The sequence below is a fragment of the Lemur catta genome, chromosome 17, assembly GCF_020740605.2.
Source record: "Lemur catta isolate mLemCat1 chromosome 17, mLemCat1.pri, whole genome shotgun sequence".
Lineage (NCBI taxonomy): Eukaryota > Metazoa > Chordata > Mammalia > Primates > Lemuridae > Lemur > Lemur catta.
The window spans coordinates 12,320,763-12,334,846 of NC_059144.1; the positions used below are offsets into that span (position 1 = coordinate 12,320,763).

General features: G+C 38.3%; 1 protein-coding gene across 2 annotated transcripts in view; it reads left to right on the plus strand.

Moving 5' to 3' along the window:
* XRN2 (5'-3' exoribonuclease 2) overlaps positions 1 to 14,084 on the plus strand; it is a 75,882-nt gene that overhangs the window by 17,159 nt on the left and 44,639 nt on the right. For both annotated transcript variants that reach the window (XM_045529083.1, XM_045529084.1), the window contains exons 4-15: positions 169 to 280; positions 2,424 to 2,482; positions 2,559 to 2,648; positions 3,440 to 3,512; positions 3,643 to 3,693; positions 4,164 to 4,321; positions 5,673 to 5,747; positions 5,833 to 5,966; positions 6,066 to 6,123; positions 6,207 to 6,314; positions 11,922 to 11,966; positions 13,351 to 13,482. In XM_045529083.1, coding sequence (XP_045385039.1) covers positions 169 to 280; positions 2,424 to 2,482; positions 2,559 to 2,648; positions 3,440 to 3,512; positions 3,643 to 3,693; positions 4,164 to 4,321; positions 5,673 to 5,747; positions 5,833 to 5,966; positions 6,066 to 6,123; positions 6,207 to 6,314; positions 11,922 to 11,966; positions 13,351 to 13,482 — 1,095 coding nt within the window. The remainder of the gene's footprint in view (positions 1 to 168; positions 281 to 2,423; positions 2,483 to 2,558; positions 2,649 to 3,439; positions 3,513 to 3,642; positions 3,694 to 4,163; positions 4,322 to 5,672; positions 5,748 to 5,832; positions 5,967 to 6,065; positions 6,124 to 6,206; positions 6,315 to 11,921; positions 11,967 to 13,350; positions 13,483 to 14,084) is intronic.

Genomic DNA, 14,084 nt, shown 5'->3' on the forward strand with positions numbered 1-14,084 from the left:
AGGATCTATTGTCTATCATGAAAGGATTATTAGGCATATTATTAATACTCAACCTTTCTTCCATTTTAATGTACTACTTTTATAGGAATGGCTGATTCAAAATAATGTACAGATTTATTTGTGAATATTTTTATTAGTATTATGTGAATATGAAATATGTGTTTTCAGGCACCACGTGCTAAAATGAACCAGCAGCGTTCGAGGCGGTTCAGAGCATCAAAAGAAGGAATGGAGGCAGCAGTCGAGAAGCAGCGAGTCAGGGAAGAAATACTGGCAAAAGGTAAAGAGTATACAAAATTGGACTTTTAACAAAATGTATGCAGCTGGGGAGAAGTGGCAACTTTTTTTTTTTTTTTTTTGAGACAAAGTCTCACTGTGTTGCCCAGGCTAGAGTGAATGCCGTGGCGTCAGCCTAGCTCACAGCAACCTCAAACTCCTGGGCTCAAGCGATCCTCCTGCCTCAGCCTCCCAAGTAGCTGGGACTACAGGCATGTGCCACCATGCCCGGCTAATCTTTTGTATATATATATTTTAGTTGGCCAGATCATTTCTTTCTATTTTTAGTAGAGATGGAGTCTTGCTCTTGCTGAGGCTGGTCTCGAACTCCTGACCTCGAGCAATCCACCTGCCTCAGCCTCCCAGAGTGCTAGGATTACAAGCGTGAGCCACCGCGCCCGGCCTTTTTTTCCTTTTTGAGACAGAGTCTCACTCTGTCTCCTGGGCTAGAGTGCCATGGCATCAGCCTAGCTCACAGCAACCTCAAACTCCTGGGCTCAAGTGATCCTCCTGCCTCAGCTTCCCGAGTAGCTGGGACTACAGGCACACGCCACCACACCCAGCTAATTTTTTTTCTATTTTTAGTAGAGACACGGTCTTGCACTTGCTTAGGCTGGTCTCGAACTCCTGGCCTCAAGCGATCCTCCCGCCTTGGCTTCCTAGAGTGCTAGGATTACAGGCGTGAGCCGCCGTGCCCAGCCACAACTTTTTCTTATAAATAGACGAAGTTTTAATTTAATGAGTGTCCCAGAATATCCAAGGAAAATGTATGTTCACTGTTGAGGAAAAATAGGTCACGGAATCCTTCACCCCCCATTAAGCTTGTTTGTTTCCAGACTCTACAGTAAAAGGGAAACTTGGGAATAAAAGGAGGGAATGCTGATAGGGAGAGCAGATTGTCAACCCCTCTCAGGGCGAGTGCAGCTAGCTCTTCAGCTAACTTTTATGTATCTGTAAAGTGTTTAATAGAAGTATGATAGGAGTGCTTCTTCTCTGTGGGGGCTGTCAGAAAGCTACAGTACTGTAAACATTTACTTCAAATCAGTCTTAGTTTGCTTGCTTATTGCTTCCCTTGGAAACTCAGAGATCTGTCTGCGGGGGGCAGAGGATTTAATCCACATTTACAGGCTGTTGCCAAGTCACTTATACACTTTGAATACAGGTTGATGGAGCAGGCACTGTGCTCAGGGTTCTCTCAATTTTGGGAGGTTGAGGGTGGGATACAGTCATTTTGCAGTTCTCCAAAGGCTTAGAATTCCTAGTAGGTACACAGGTAGGAGCTGACTAAGTCTCAGAGAGGAGAAAGGTTGGAGGATGCTGATGCTGACTGGGGTGGACTGGTTCTTTCCACCACATCTGTGTGTGAGGTAGGGTATGGTTGTAGCAGGGTGATTTGCTTGTTGTTTGGCTGCGTAAGACAGTACAGTAGACAAGAAAAGCCACAATTTATTGGCTCAAGTTAATTGCACTTTGTAGTTGAAAAAAAGATGCCATAGTGTGGTCAGCTCAGGCCTGTGATTACAATAAATATTAAGTTATTTTAATTCGCCGGAAGTGCACAAGTAACTACTTTAGCCATAGCTTGTAATTAAGACTCTAAAACCTGTTTTGATTTAGAATAGAATGTTTTGATTTTAAGGATTCTTCGTTTTTGAAGATACAAGAAAATATATTTTTTCTTGAGAAGCAGCTAATTTGTGATATAGAGGAAAATACAGGATTTTTATATCCCTCTACCTGATTATTTTTTATCCTATCAGGGTGTGATAAACTCAGCATTTTAATTTCATTTCTCTAAGGCACCTTTACCCTAAGAACTGTTATCAAAAATAAAACTCTTAACGTGCGCACCTGTGTGTGTGTGTGTGTGCTGTTGCAGAGAAAGAACTTCATAATTTTTATATTTTTATGTAACAATGTAGTATCTTTTGTGTACCATATATTGTTTGACAGTCTTGTTAAAACTGTATTTAAATTTGAAGGGAGGAATCTTTATTTTCCAAAAGGGGGAACATTGTTCCTTGGGTTATAACACTTCTCTTTCTTTAGTATTTGAACTTTGTTGCTGTTGTTGTTGTCCTGGCTTAATATTGAGTACTGGCTCTGACTTTTTATGGGGAGAACAAAACATTGCCTCTTTTCTCTAGGTGGCTTTCTTCCCCCTGAAGAAATAAAAGAAAGATTTGACAGCAACTGTATTACACCAGTAAGTAGTCTCATACTTTGCTAGCTATTCCTAACTCTTAAATGATAGGCTAATTTATTTCCTTCTGTCATTTTAGGGAACTGAGTTCATGGACAATCTTGCTAAATGCCTCCGCTATTACATAGCCGATCGTTTAAATAATGACCCTGGGTGGAAAAATTTGACAGTAAGTTTCACATTTTCATACTTCAGAAAGATTAGGGTAATCATTTGAGGCTGTACTTTGATATGACTGATACTATATATCTTCCCCCCTCTGTGCCCCCGGCCAAAATTCTAGTTGACTGTCAGGAAAGAAAAGCTGCCAGGGTTATTAGAAATGGGATGCCTTGCATGGTCAGGCTTTAGATGGCTGAATTTTCTCTCAAGGCCAATTTTATCCTCTTACCAACACTAGGAAGCAAGCCATAAAATGGAATTCATAATTTAAAAATATATATACAGGAAAGTTATTTTTAAATGGAAATTTCTATTATTAGATATAAAAGTATAGCAAGATTAAAGATGTGAGCCTGCCTTTAAAAAATGGCCATGTTCTTATAAATATTTAAGTAAAATTTAAGTGAACTTTCATGTTTTTAAGCTTGTTTTCCCTATTAATTAGATACAGTAAATTATATTTAATCTGTATCTTTTATTGATTTTCTCAGAGCATATATGGTTTGGTGCTTTGTCCTTGGGTGTTAGTGAAAATAGTAGGAATTGTGAACTGATCAGTTTTTTTCATGGCTAAGTCTGACCCAGACATTTTATTCTTTTCCATTCTGTGTAGTAAGTTAACCAATAAACTAGTTTCTGTGTTTAACTCACACACACTTTATTCAGAAAATTTTCCTACTAGTAACACTATCTTAATATTAATAGAATTAGCTTTTCTTAAGATATTCAGTTCTTTTGATTTTTGTGCCTATAGAAAATTTGGGATGAACTGAAAGTGTTAAAAACTTTTTTTAATAGGTAATTTTATCTGATGCTAGTGCTCCTGGTGAAGGAGAACATAAAATCATGGATTACATTAGAAGACAAAGAGGTAAACTTTATAAGTATTTTATTACATGTTCTATTAAGAAAACAGATAAGCCATATAGACAATATTTGGTAAGGTGATATTCCTGTGGTATATCATATATAAAAATAATATATATTTCTCCCCTCTTTAGCCCAGCCTAACCATGACCCAAATACTCATCATTGTTTATGTGGAGCAGATGGTAAGTTTCTTCTTTGGAATTTGCTTCTTTTGGATTAAATTGTAGCAAGTTGCTGAGTTGGGTTGTAGTAATGGATTATTCATGGTGGCCTGGAAATTTTAAAATGCCTTGGTTGTGTTATGTTTGAGAGGGATCTATCTAGTACAGAGTTGTTTAATCTGTGATCAATGATCACTTGTCTTTAATTTTTTTTTTTTTACATTTTTTCAATCTTTTAATTTAACTGCTCATACCTTTGGAATAGAAATTTTCCCAAGTGTTTAATCCTGAGTGCTAGTCTGTGTTATATGTCCACATATCTGGAGGACTTCTTGTTGACTGAGAGCTGCTGGGAAGTTTTTAGGCTTTTGGGCATTTGTGTCTGCTCATTTGGGCTTTTCTTTGTGTTGGTGTCTTCTAGTACTTTGTTTATGGTAAGGATCCTCTCAAAGTGCTCACTGTTTAGTGTTTTTCTCATTGTTGATTGATAGCTGATCTCATTATGCTTGGCCTTGCTACACATGAACCCAACTTTACCATTATTAGAGAAGAATTCAAGCCAAACAAACCCAAACCATGTGGTCTTTGTAATCAGTTTGGACACGAGGTCAAGGATTGTGAAGGTTTGCCAAGAGAAAAGAAGGGAAAGGTAAGAACTTTGAGATGGTAGTTGCCCCATTTTTTTTAAAAAAAAATTCTATTGTGGTAAAATATATAGCATGAAATATACCATTTTAACTATTTTTTAAGTGTATAATTAAATAGCATTATGTATATTCAAGTTGCCTCATTTTTAAAATGAATAAAGAGAAGATTATGCTCTCTTAGCTTTTTTTACCTGCTTGCTGTTGCCCCTCCCTCACAGAGATGTAAAGCACTTTAAAGTGCTTTAAAATAAAGCACTTTAAAATAAACCCGCATTGAAAAGCATGCATACATTTGCTTTTCCTACTCTGTTCTTTTTCTTTTTTTTGTTTTTGTTTTTTCAGACCTGGTGAGCAGTCTCTGTCCTTTTCCAACATAGCCTGTATCTACATCAGGCTTAGCTCTAGTAGATAGTAACGCCCATTCCATGTGATTTATTTGTAGAAGTTATTTGTTTCAAATGGTTACTCTTCTTAAAAGGAACTACAAATCAAATTTATTAAAAACTTCTTAATACTACTCCCAGTTTCTATGTATTTTCGGGTTCACTTAGTTATATCCAGTCTCCTTTAAAGGTGCTTCTGTCTTAAAAGAATATGGTGCTTCTTTAAAAGACATTCTTGAGTGAAAAAGGTAGATAAAAAATAAAATATGCTATATGATTTCTGATGTGCAATGCAATAAAGACAATGTACATGTGTCTGCACATATATTCAGGGAGAAAGGGCTAGAGGAATATACATTAAAATATTAATATTGGTTGGGGGTAGATCAGGGTGGGCTTTTGTTTTAAGAATATGGTGCCTCTTTAAAAGACATTGTTGATAGCAAGCACTAGGGTTAGACTAGCTTGGGGTGGTGACAGGTGGAAAAAAATATAAGGTGGAAATATATGATTTCAGATATGTAATACAATAAAGACAAAATACATGTCTCTATGCACATAGGTTCACAAAGAAGAGGCTAGAGGCATATACATCAAAATAGTAATATGGGCTAGGTATAGGTCAAGGGTTGGCACACTGCTTTCCTCCAGTTTTGGCCCGTGAGCTAAGGATAGTTTTTACATTTTTAAAGGATTGTAAAAACCAAAATAAAACACGAAAGAAGGTTCAACAGAGACTGTATGTGTCCCCCAAAGGCTATTTACTATCTGGCCCTTTGCAGAAAATGTTTGCTAGTTGTGATTGGATTTAAAATAAAATTTTTATTTTGAAATGATTTGGTGAGTTTTTTCTAGTTAATGCTTACAATTTAAAAATGAACCTTTCTTTAGGAAAAGCATTAAAATTTGCTTGGTTGGAAAAAATTACAGGGTTTAGAGTAGACTTTAATTTTCATTTCTATTCTTGCAGCATGATGAACTTGCAGATAGTCTTCCTTGTGCAGAAGGAGAGTTTATCTTTCTTCGTCTTAATGTTCTTCGTGAGGTATGTAGTAATAACCACTGGACTGGGCACTCTAAAGTACGGTGCCTTTGATAGCTTTAATGGCAGCATTCCTTTTTGGTTGTAGTATTTGGAAAGAGAACTCACCATGGCCAGCCTTCCGTTCACATTTGATGTCGAGAGGAGCATTGATGACTGGGTCTTCATGTGCTTCTTTGTGGGAAATGACTTCCTTCCTCACTTGCCATCATTAGAGATTAGGTATGTGTATTTGTGTGGTTTTTCAAAGCATTGTTTTGGCCTTCTTGACTTTACAGTGCCTGCTGGTCCTAATGCATAATGTTTGTCTCCTGGTGGCAGGGAAGGTGCAATTGACCGTTTGGTTAACATATACAAAAATGTGGTACACAAAACTGGGGTAAGTTCACTCTTGAATAATTTCAAAACACAAGTATTTGCTTTTATAAGAAGATCATTTTACATGTATTTTATCACTTACAGGGTTACCTTACAGAAAGTGGTTATGTCAATCTGCAAAGAGTACAGATGATCATGTTAGCAGTTGGTGAAGTTGAGGATAGCATTTTTAAAAAGAGAAAGGATGATGAGGTAAAGTGTTTCTATTGCAGTAGCTAAAATTGCTCCTGTCTGTAATAGGCTATGATGATCCTGTGATTGTACTTTAACCTCTTTGAGTGTGTTATATCATTACGGTGTATCAACACTGATGTCATCATGAGCGGTCAGTGCTTTGATTATTTCATAAAGGTTATGCTGTGTGGAACTGTGTATTTCACACTCTTTGAGATGCACTATAATTTTTTTTCCTGTCTTCTTAATTTTATTAGGGCATAAATCCAAACAGCCATCTAATAAATAGGATATGAAAGAGGGTTCCAAGGCTGGAGACCAGGATTGAGCTAGTGGCTGCCATGTTATATAGGCAAGAAGATAGGTTAAAACCTAAGAACTCGTATTCTAGGAGTAGAGTATAGGGATTCTGGATTGAATTGTATCAGCCAGGAAAGAGGGTTGGGAGAATGTAGGATCTGGGGAGGGCTGCAGCTCTTAAGTAAGAAATTGAAACATAAAAGAAAGAAATAACAAAGCACTTGGAAATTGATTGTGTTTGATGGGTGAGTGCTTAGGTGAAAAGTCCTGGTTTCCAGCTTAGGGAGTTGGGAATTAGGAGTTTGCTGGTGCCATTCCCTAACATAGCAAGCACTAGGTATATAACGGGTTGGAGTGGGGACTTGGTGGAAATAAAGTTTCATTTTAGAGATGTTGAGTTTGAGGGGCTACAGGACACCTTAGAGGAGAAAAGTCCATTAAGCAGTTGAGTGAGTGTATGTAAATCTTGGGGCAGAAGTCTTTTGAAAAGAGATTTGAGAACCATTAGCTGATGGGAGGTACTTGAAGCCATGAGTGTGAACTTGAATTTCCTGGGACCTTGTGTAGAGTGAAGGTGCCTCCAGCGGAAGACTAGGGAAGTATGGACCTTTAAGGATAAAGAAGAGCCTCTTGTAGCCACTGATGCTGCCTGAGGGTCAGAGTGTGATGAGCAGGTGCCTAGTCTGGGCCGGGCGCTGGGAGGCTTATTGTGAGGGGTGGCAAAGGAGGCCCACAGTGAGTGAAATGAGCAGATTAGAAACAAAGCTTCTTAGAAAGAAAGTGAGGGAAATCCTTTCAGAAACGGATTTTACAAAAAGTATATGGGTATTTTAAGCAAATAACAGTGTAATATTGCTGCATTGCATCATGATCTCCCAGCAGATTAAAACCCCCCATGTCATTGAATCTGACAAGGTTTTCTATTTTCTTCAACTTTTGTGTACTGAAGCTTGTGATCATCATTTTATGTTATATAGTGAGTTGACTGTAAGCCTTTTTTCCAGAAGCCTTCAGTACTTGGTATTCTTTTCTGTGATGACAGAAGTTTTCACATGTAAAATTCAAGTTACAGAACTAGCTTTGTGGGTGTCAATGTCTACCAAAATAGCTGTTTTTAACTAAGTTTTCAACAATTATGGTGGCTTCACTTGACCTGCTCCCATTTACACCTAGCTAACAAAAAACTATAATATTTAGGTCATTAAATATGAAATGTCCAATTTTGACTCAAAAGTGTAGTTTATTATGTCTCAGACAAGAAGCAGTACAATTAATCAGAGTATGTGCCTAAGTTGTTGACACAGTTTTGCCGTCATAACAGTAGCTTGTTTATGCCAGCAGCGAAGAATCCTGGAGAGTGAGTGGCGATGAAATCACAAAAGGCATTTTTCACAGCTTGTTGGTCCAAAGCCTAGAAGAAGTGGTAGTCGGTTGGTGCAAGGTCTAGTGAACACGGTGGATGACAGAGAGTTTCCAAGTCCAGCTTCTGTAGTTTGAGCAGCATTGTTTGTGCAACATGTGGTCCAGCATTGTCTTGCAAGAGGATTGGCCTGTCTCTGCTGACTGATCTTGGCTGTTTAATCACAAGCATCCTCATCATTTTATCCAACTGGTTGCAGTAGACATCCGCTGTAATCAACTGACCAGGTATCATGAAGCTGTAGTGGATAACACTAGTACTGGACCACCAAACAGGCACCATTAGCTTTTTTTGATGAATATTCTGTTTTGAACTGTTTCGGCTCTTTATCCAGCCATTGTGCCGAACATTTACAATTGTGAAAAAGAATCCATTTTTCATCACACTTAACAATATGGTATAGAAATGGTTCACCTTTATGTTGTGACAGCAAAGAAAGGCAAGCTTCAAGACAGTTTCTCTTCTGATGCTTGTTTAATTCATGTGACACCCATCTATCCAGCTTCTTTACCTTGCTGATTTGTTTCAGATGGTCCAGTATTGTTGGAATAGTAACGTCAAACCTTGCTGCCATTTCACGTGTAGGCTGAGATGGATTTGCTTCCACTACAGCTTTCAGCTCATCAGTGTCCACCTTGGTCTCAGGTTGACCACGTGGCTCATTTTCAAGATTAAAATCACCAGAACAGAAGTTCCCAAACCATTGATGTGCTGTGTGTTCATTGGCCACATCCTTCCCAAACACTTCATTGATATTTGAGCTGTCTGCACTGCATTGATTCCAAGATGGAACTCATATTTGAAAATAACAAAGTTTTGACTTATCCATGGTTTTGCAAGAATTGCTCTTGAAAAAAAATTTGAAAGATAATCACAAGCTAAAATATGCATTTGAAAGACTGAGGATGTACCTTCACAATAAAAATAAAACTAGAAGTGTCAAGGGGAAATATCAGAGATATCAAGCGTCAAACTTAGTACTTAAGGAAGTCGGACATTTCATACTTAATAACTTACTACTATGTACTACCTCGTATAAAAACCTTTGCTTAGAAATTTTTTTTATGTGACTTTAGCAGACTCTGTACCATTAAGTATTGGTGATAAGTTGGCATTAGAGGAGGAAGTATGGGATTTTATAGATACCATAGTATTGCAGACTTAATTAATTAATACGGTTTCCAGCTGACCTTGTGGAGAGGGCATTTTAAAGCTTTGAAGCTTTTTTGGTGTCCCTGAAGTCATATGATGTCCTTTAGCATGGTTGGACATAGGGGAAACTCTCAGAAATTCAATATGAAAATTTCTGAGTATATGTATTTTTCTGGAAAGTCTGTGACTTTGGACAGATTTTCAAAGTAGATCATAGCACAAAAAAGATTAGAGATGAGTAAGGTCCACCTGGTTGGGCCTTCTGTTTTGCTTAAGTGTGACTGCCACACTTAGCAATAGGTATTTAACAGACCAACAGAACAAATGGTAGAAAAGGAATACAATATTTGTTATTAGAATTGAGCACTTATGCCAGAAATGTGATGCTTTTCATTTTATGAGCCTCCCTATTTGCCTTTTATCTTGCAAATGTTGTTCATTTATTCAGCCAGTATTTGTTTAGTGTTTATATGCCAGACAGTGTTCTGAGTGCTAGTGATACAGCAACAAACAAACAAACAAAACAGATAAAAATTCCTGCCCTTATAGAGCTTACATTCTTCTAGGGGAGCTAGACAATAAGCAAAGTAACTAAGTAAACCTTGTAACCTGTTAGAATGTGTTAAATGCCACAGAGAAAACTAAAGCAGGTGAGGAGGCATTTGGGAAGGTGGAGATGGAGTGTTCTAAAAGAGGTGACCAGAGAAGGCCTCACAGACAGATGACTTTGAATAAAGACCTGAAGGATGTGAGGGAGTACACCATGCAGGGGTTTGCAGGAAGACCATTTTAGACAGAAGGAATCACTAGTGCAAGGCTCTGGGGCAGGAGCATACCTAGGATATACACAAGAACAGCAAGGGGCCAGTGTGGCAGGAGCCAAGGGAGAAGGAGTAGAAGAGGAAGTCAGAAAGAGGATGCAGGGCCCAGTCTCATGAGACCCAATAGGTCATTATAAGGATTGTAGCTTTCATTCTGCATCAAGATCTGGTACATATTCTAAAAGGATCACTACAGCAGCCATGTTGAAACTAACTGTATGGAGGCAAAAGTCAAAGCAGTGAGCCCAATGAGGAGGCTTTTTTGTAATAATTCAAGGGAGCCTGGATGGTGGCATTAGAGATGATAAGAGGTAGTTGGATTCTGAACATATTTTGAGGGCAGAATCAGTGGGATTGGCTAATGGATTAAATGGAGGGTGTGAAAGAAGGAAAGGTGTCAATAGTAACTCTGGGGCATTTGTTCCAGTGACTGAAAAATGTTCTGAGCAACCCTCATGAGAAAGACTGTGGGATGTGCAAAGGTGAGGTGGGGAAATTCCATTTTGGACTTGTTAAGTTTGAGATAGCAAAATGGAGATGTTGAGTGGGGAGAGGCCTAACTGGGGAGTCATCAGCATGTAGGTGGTATCTAAAGCTGTGAGACTGGCTGATTACTCCTATGGGAGGAGAGAAGTGGAGAGGTCCAGGTACTGGGGCCAGGGGAGCACAAACATGAAGTGGTTGGGGAGTTGAGGAGTGAAGGCACTTAGCAAGACAGAAGAAGAACCAGGTGAATGTAGAGTCCTGGAAGCCAAGTGGAGAGAGTGTAGTGATTCAAGGAAGAAAGAGTCATGGTCAGATAAGGACTGAAAATTGCCTAATGAATTTCATAATCTGTAGGTCATTGGTGACATAGATAAGTTTCACTGAAGGTGGAGACATAGCTTGATTAAAGAAATCAGTAGTTTCCACATCTTAGGAAGCTTTAAGATAGTTTGTCACCTGGGCTCCACTTTATAGCAGCAGACTTATGTATCCAAGGTTCAGCTCCTCTCCCAGCAGAAAGCACCAATTTCAGATCTAATTAAGGTATTATATTGTACTTGACAGGACTGACTGGGAAGAGATAGAAGTGCAACTACTGGGATGACCATCAGTACAGTACCTTTTGGCCCCTGTCTTAGACCACAGCAGCAGCCATGGCCACCCTAGCTGTTGTTTCACTTCTTGATACTCAGGGAAACTTGGACATGGGCATGGGGAGGGCTTTGAATGGCCTAGAGTTAGTGGGAAGCAAGTACAACCCAAAATCCTGTCCAGTTGAAACTATAGCTGCATTTTGAAAAAGAGTGGAGGGAAAGAATCTATGTGGACTGGACCTGTTCCTCTGAATTAAATCAGGCCAGAGTAAGCGGTGAATTTCCTTCCTTCCTTTTCCTTGGATTGTCTTTTTGGAAGCTGGGGTTGGGGTTAATGTTTGAATAGAGTCCTACTTCTCACTCTTCTCTGTTATGCCATGCATGTGACAGAGTTAGGAACTGTCAAGCCCTTTTTAGGTGAGAGTCTCATTAAATTGTCTTGTTGATTTTTGAAAAATCTGTCATCTTAGTTATTAACTACATTCAGCTAAAACTTAAGAATTACTGTTTCCTTATACTTATTTGTATCTTCTCCGTACTGACAGCCTATTTGCTCCAGGATAGAACCAAGGGTCTTTGTAGTGGTTCTTGCATTTTCCTGAAATGATGTCAAAAACTATCTGAAAAAAGTTAAGAGCAATTATATTATATTTAAATTCAATTTCTCTACCAAGCTGAAGTTCTGTTAAGCAACACTTTGAACATACAATCTGTTGCCTAGTTTAATCATGAACCTAGATTTCTGGGATCTTCCTTTATAATTTAAATTGTTTCCCGAATCATTCCTGGTAATGTTTAACTCTGACATTTTTGTGTAATTATTTGACAGAATATGTGGATTTTATACTTTTAGGACAGTTTTAGAAGACGACAGAAAGAAAAAAGAAAGAGAATGAAGGTGAGTTTTAATTAATTTCATGAGATTGGCAATAGCATAATTTCATAATTTGTGAAGATGATGTTCATTACAGAAACATTATTTCTTATCCAGTCGGAGTTAGGGACATAATATCCACCCAGCTGCCTTCAGAATACTGGTGTTCCTTTTAAAGAAGCTCTTTGAAAGCTCTGGAGTTTGGGGGGAAGGAGGCAGGAGGTGGGAGGCAGGTGGCACTTAGCTCTTTGAATTGTTTACAGCAATCCAGTATTGTTTTTATAATGAAAAGTCAACTCTTTGTATCCTCTTGAAAGTTACTGTTTTATTCCTGTGCCTTTGTCAGGTCAACTTTCCTAGAACGCAACACTCTAAACTTTGTTGTTTCTCTGCTCCAAAATCACCATTGACTTCTTCATCCCCTCAGAATCCAGTTCTGTCTTAGTTTAATGTTCATTGCATACTATGATCTGGTTGAATTCCAACTCTCCAGCTCATCCCCTGCTGTATTTTATGTACACTGTGTCCCTGCTGGCACAGAGTGTTGCCATCATTTGGTATTGCCAAATGGATTTGTGACTTTGCAGCTCACTCACATCTTACCTTTTCCACAAGGCCTCCCTTGTTGGTCCATGATTCTCTTAACTCTCATCCTTAATGCCTGTGACATTTTTTTTCTTACTTAATTGCATAATGCTAAGTCATTTGACTTCATTACTTCGTTTTTCCTGTCTTCCCTACTGGATTTTCAAACCCATGAAGTTTAGGGACTGTCTTTTATTGTCATGTTTTATTAGAATTAAATAATTCCAGGAAACGAGGGAGAAAAGTAGAGTTATTTTATTGTTGCAGGTAGGTTTAAAACCACTTAGATTGGGAGGGGCATATTTGCTTTCTACTTACTATTTTCTTTCAGTCAATATCTATTTTTTCAGTCAGCCAAGACCATCACCTAACTGGAAACAAAGAGTTAATTTCTAGCAAGGTGAAGAGTAAATAAAAGTTGTATTTCCTAAGTCAAACCTGACTTATTGTTTTTACTTTAATCGTTGTATTACTTTTATTTGCCTGAAATTGTGTCTTGTTTTCTGAAATTGTAAACAAATAGTGGGTTAGCATAATGAGACTTGAATAGATTCTGTGTATCAGGACAGTGTATTTATTGTATATAGTTTTAGGGCAGGGTTATTAAGTATTACAGACTGTTGTTTACAGGGTGTAAGTCACCATTAAATCAAGGTGTTGATAACCCTGTAATGTTAACAGAAATCCATTTGGTCTTTTAGTGAGTTTAGTAGTTAAGTACTTACAGTAAGAACTCTGTTCCATTGCCCTCCTTTCTTCCTGCCATCTAACTTTGTTGTTGTGATTTAATTTTAATTTCTATGTTCATTTCCATTTATGTTAGAGAGATCAACCAGCTTTCACTCCTAGTGGAATATTAACCCCTCATGCCTTGAGTTCAAGAAATTCACCAGGTTCTCACGTAGCCAGTAATCCAAGACATGCAGCCTATGAAATGAGGATGCAGAATAATTCTGTAAGTGGCCTACTTTTATGTGGCATTGAATAGTAGTGAAAATCAGATGCCTCTTGCAGTTGTGTGTGTGTGTGTGTGTGTGTGTGTGAGAGAGATTCTTATCACTTAGCCTGGAGTTGTTTTTTATAGTTTTTTATCAATGTCTTTGCCTTAAGAATTTTTAACTCTGTTAAATCCATTTTTATCAGTGTGAAAATATCTAAATTATGTGAAAGAAAAGTATGTGGGATAGTTGATGTGCACGAATATAAAGATACAGCAAAGTGGATGCAGTGTTTTTGTAATGCAGATGAGCCGCTCTGCTTCCTTCTTCCTCAAGGAACAGGATGGTGGATGGTGCTAGAAGCATGTTGGAGACATCCATATGTCTCACAGCTGGTACAAGAGGAGGGCAGCTTTTGCTCCCTTATTTTCCCTTTCCTCCCAGGGGTCATTTATGGGCATTTTGTAAAATAGGTTTTCCTCAGTCAGAGCTCTCACTGTCCAATTCAGGCTTGGAATAGATCTGAATAAGTATTTTAAACCCTGACTATCTAAACTCTGGTTGTTCTCTACTTGCGAGCTTAGAAACACAAGGATGGATTTGCCCTGGTTATATTGAT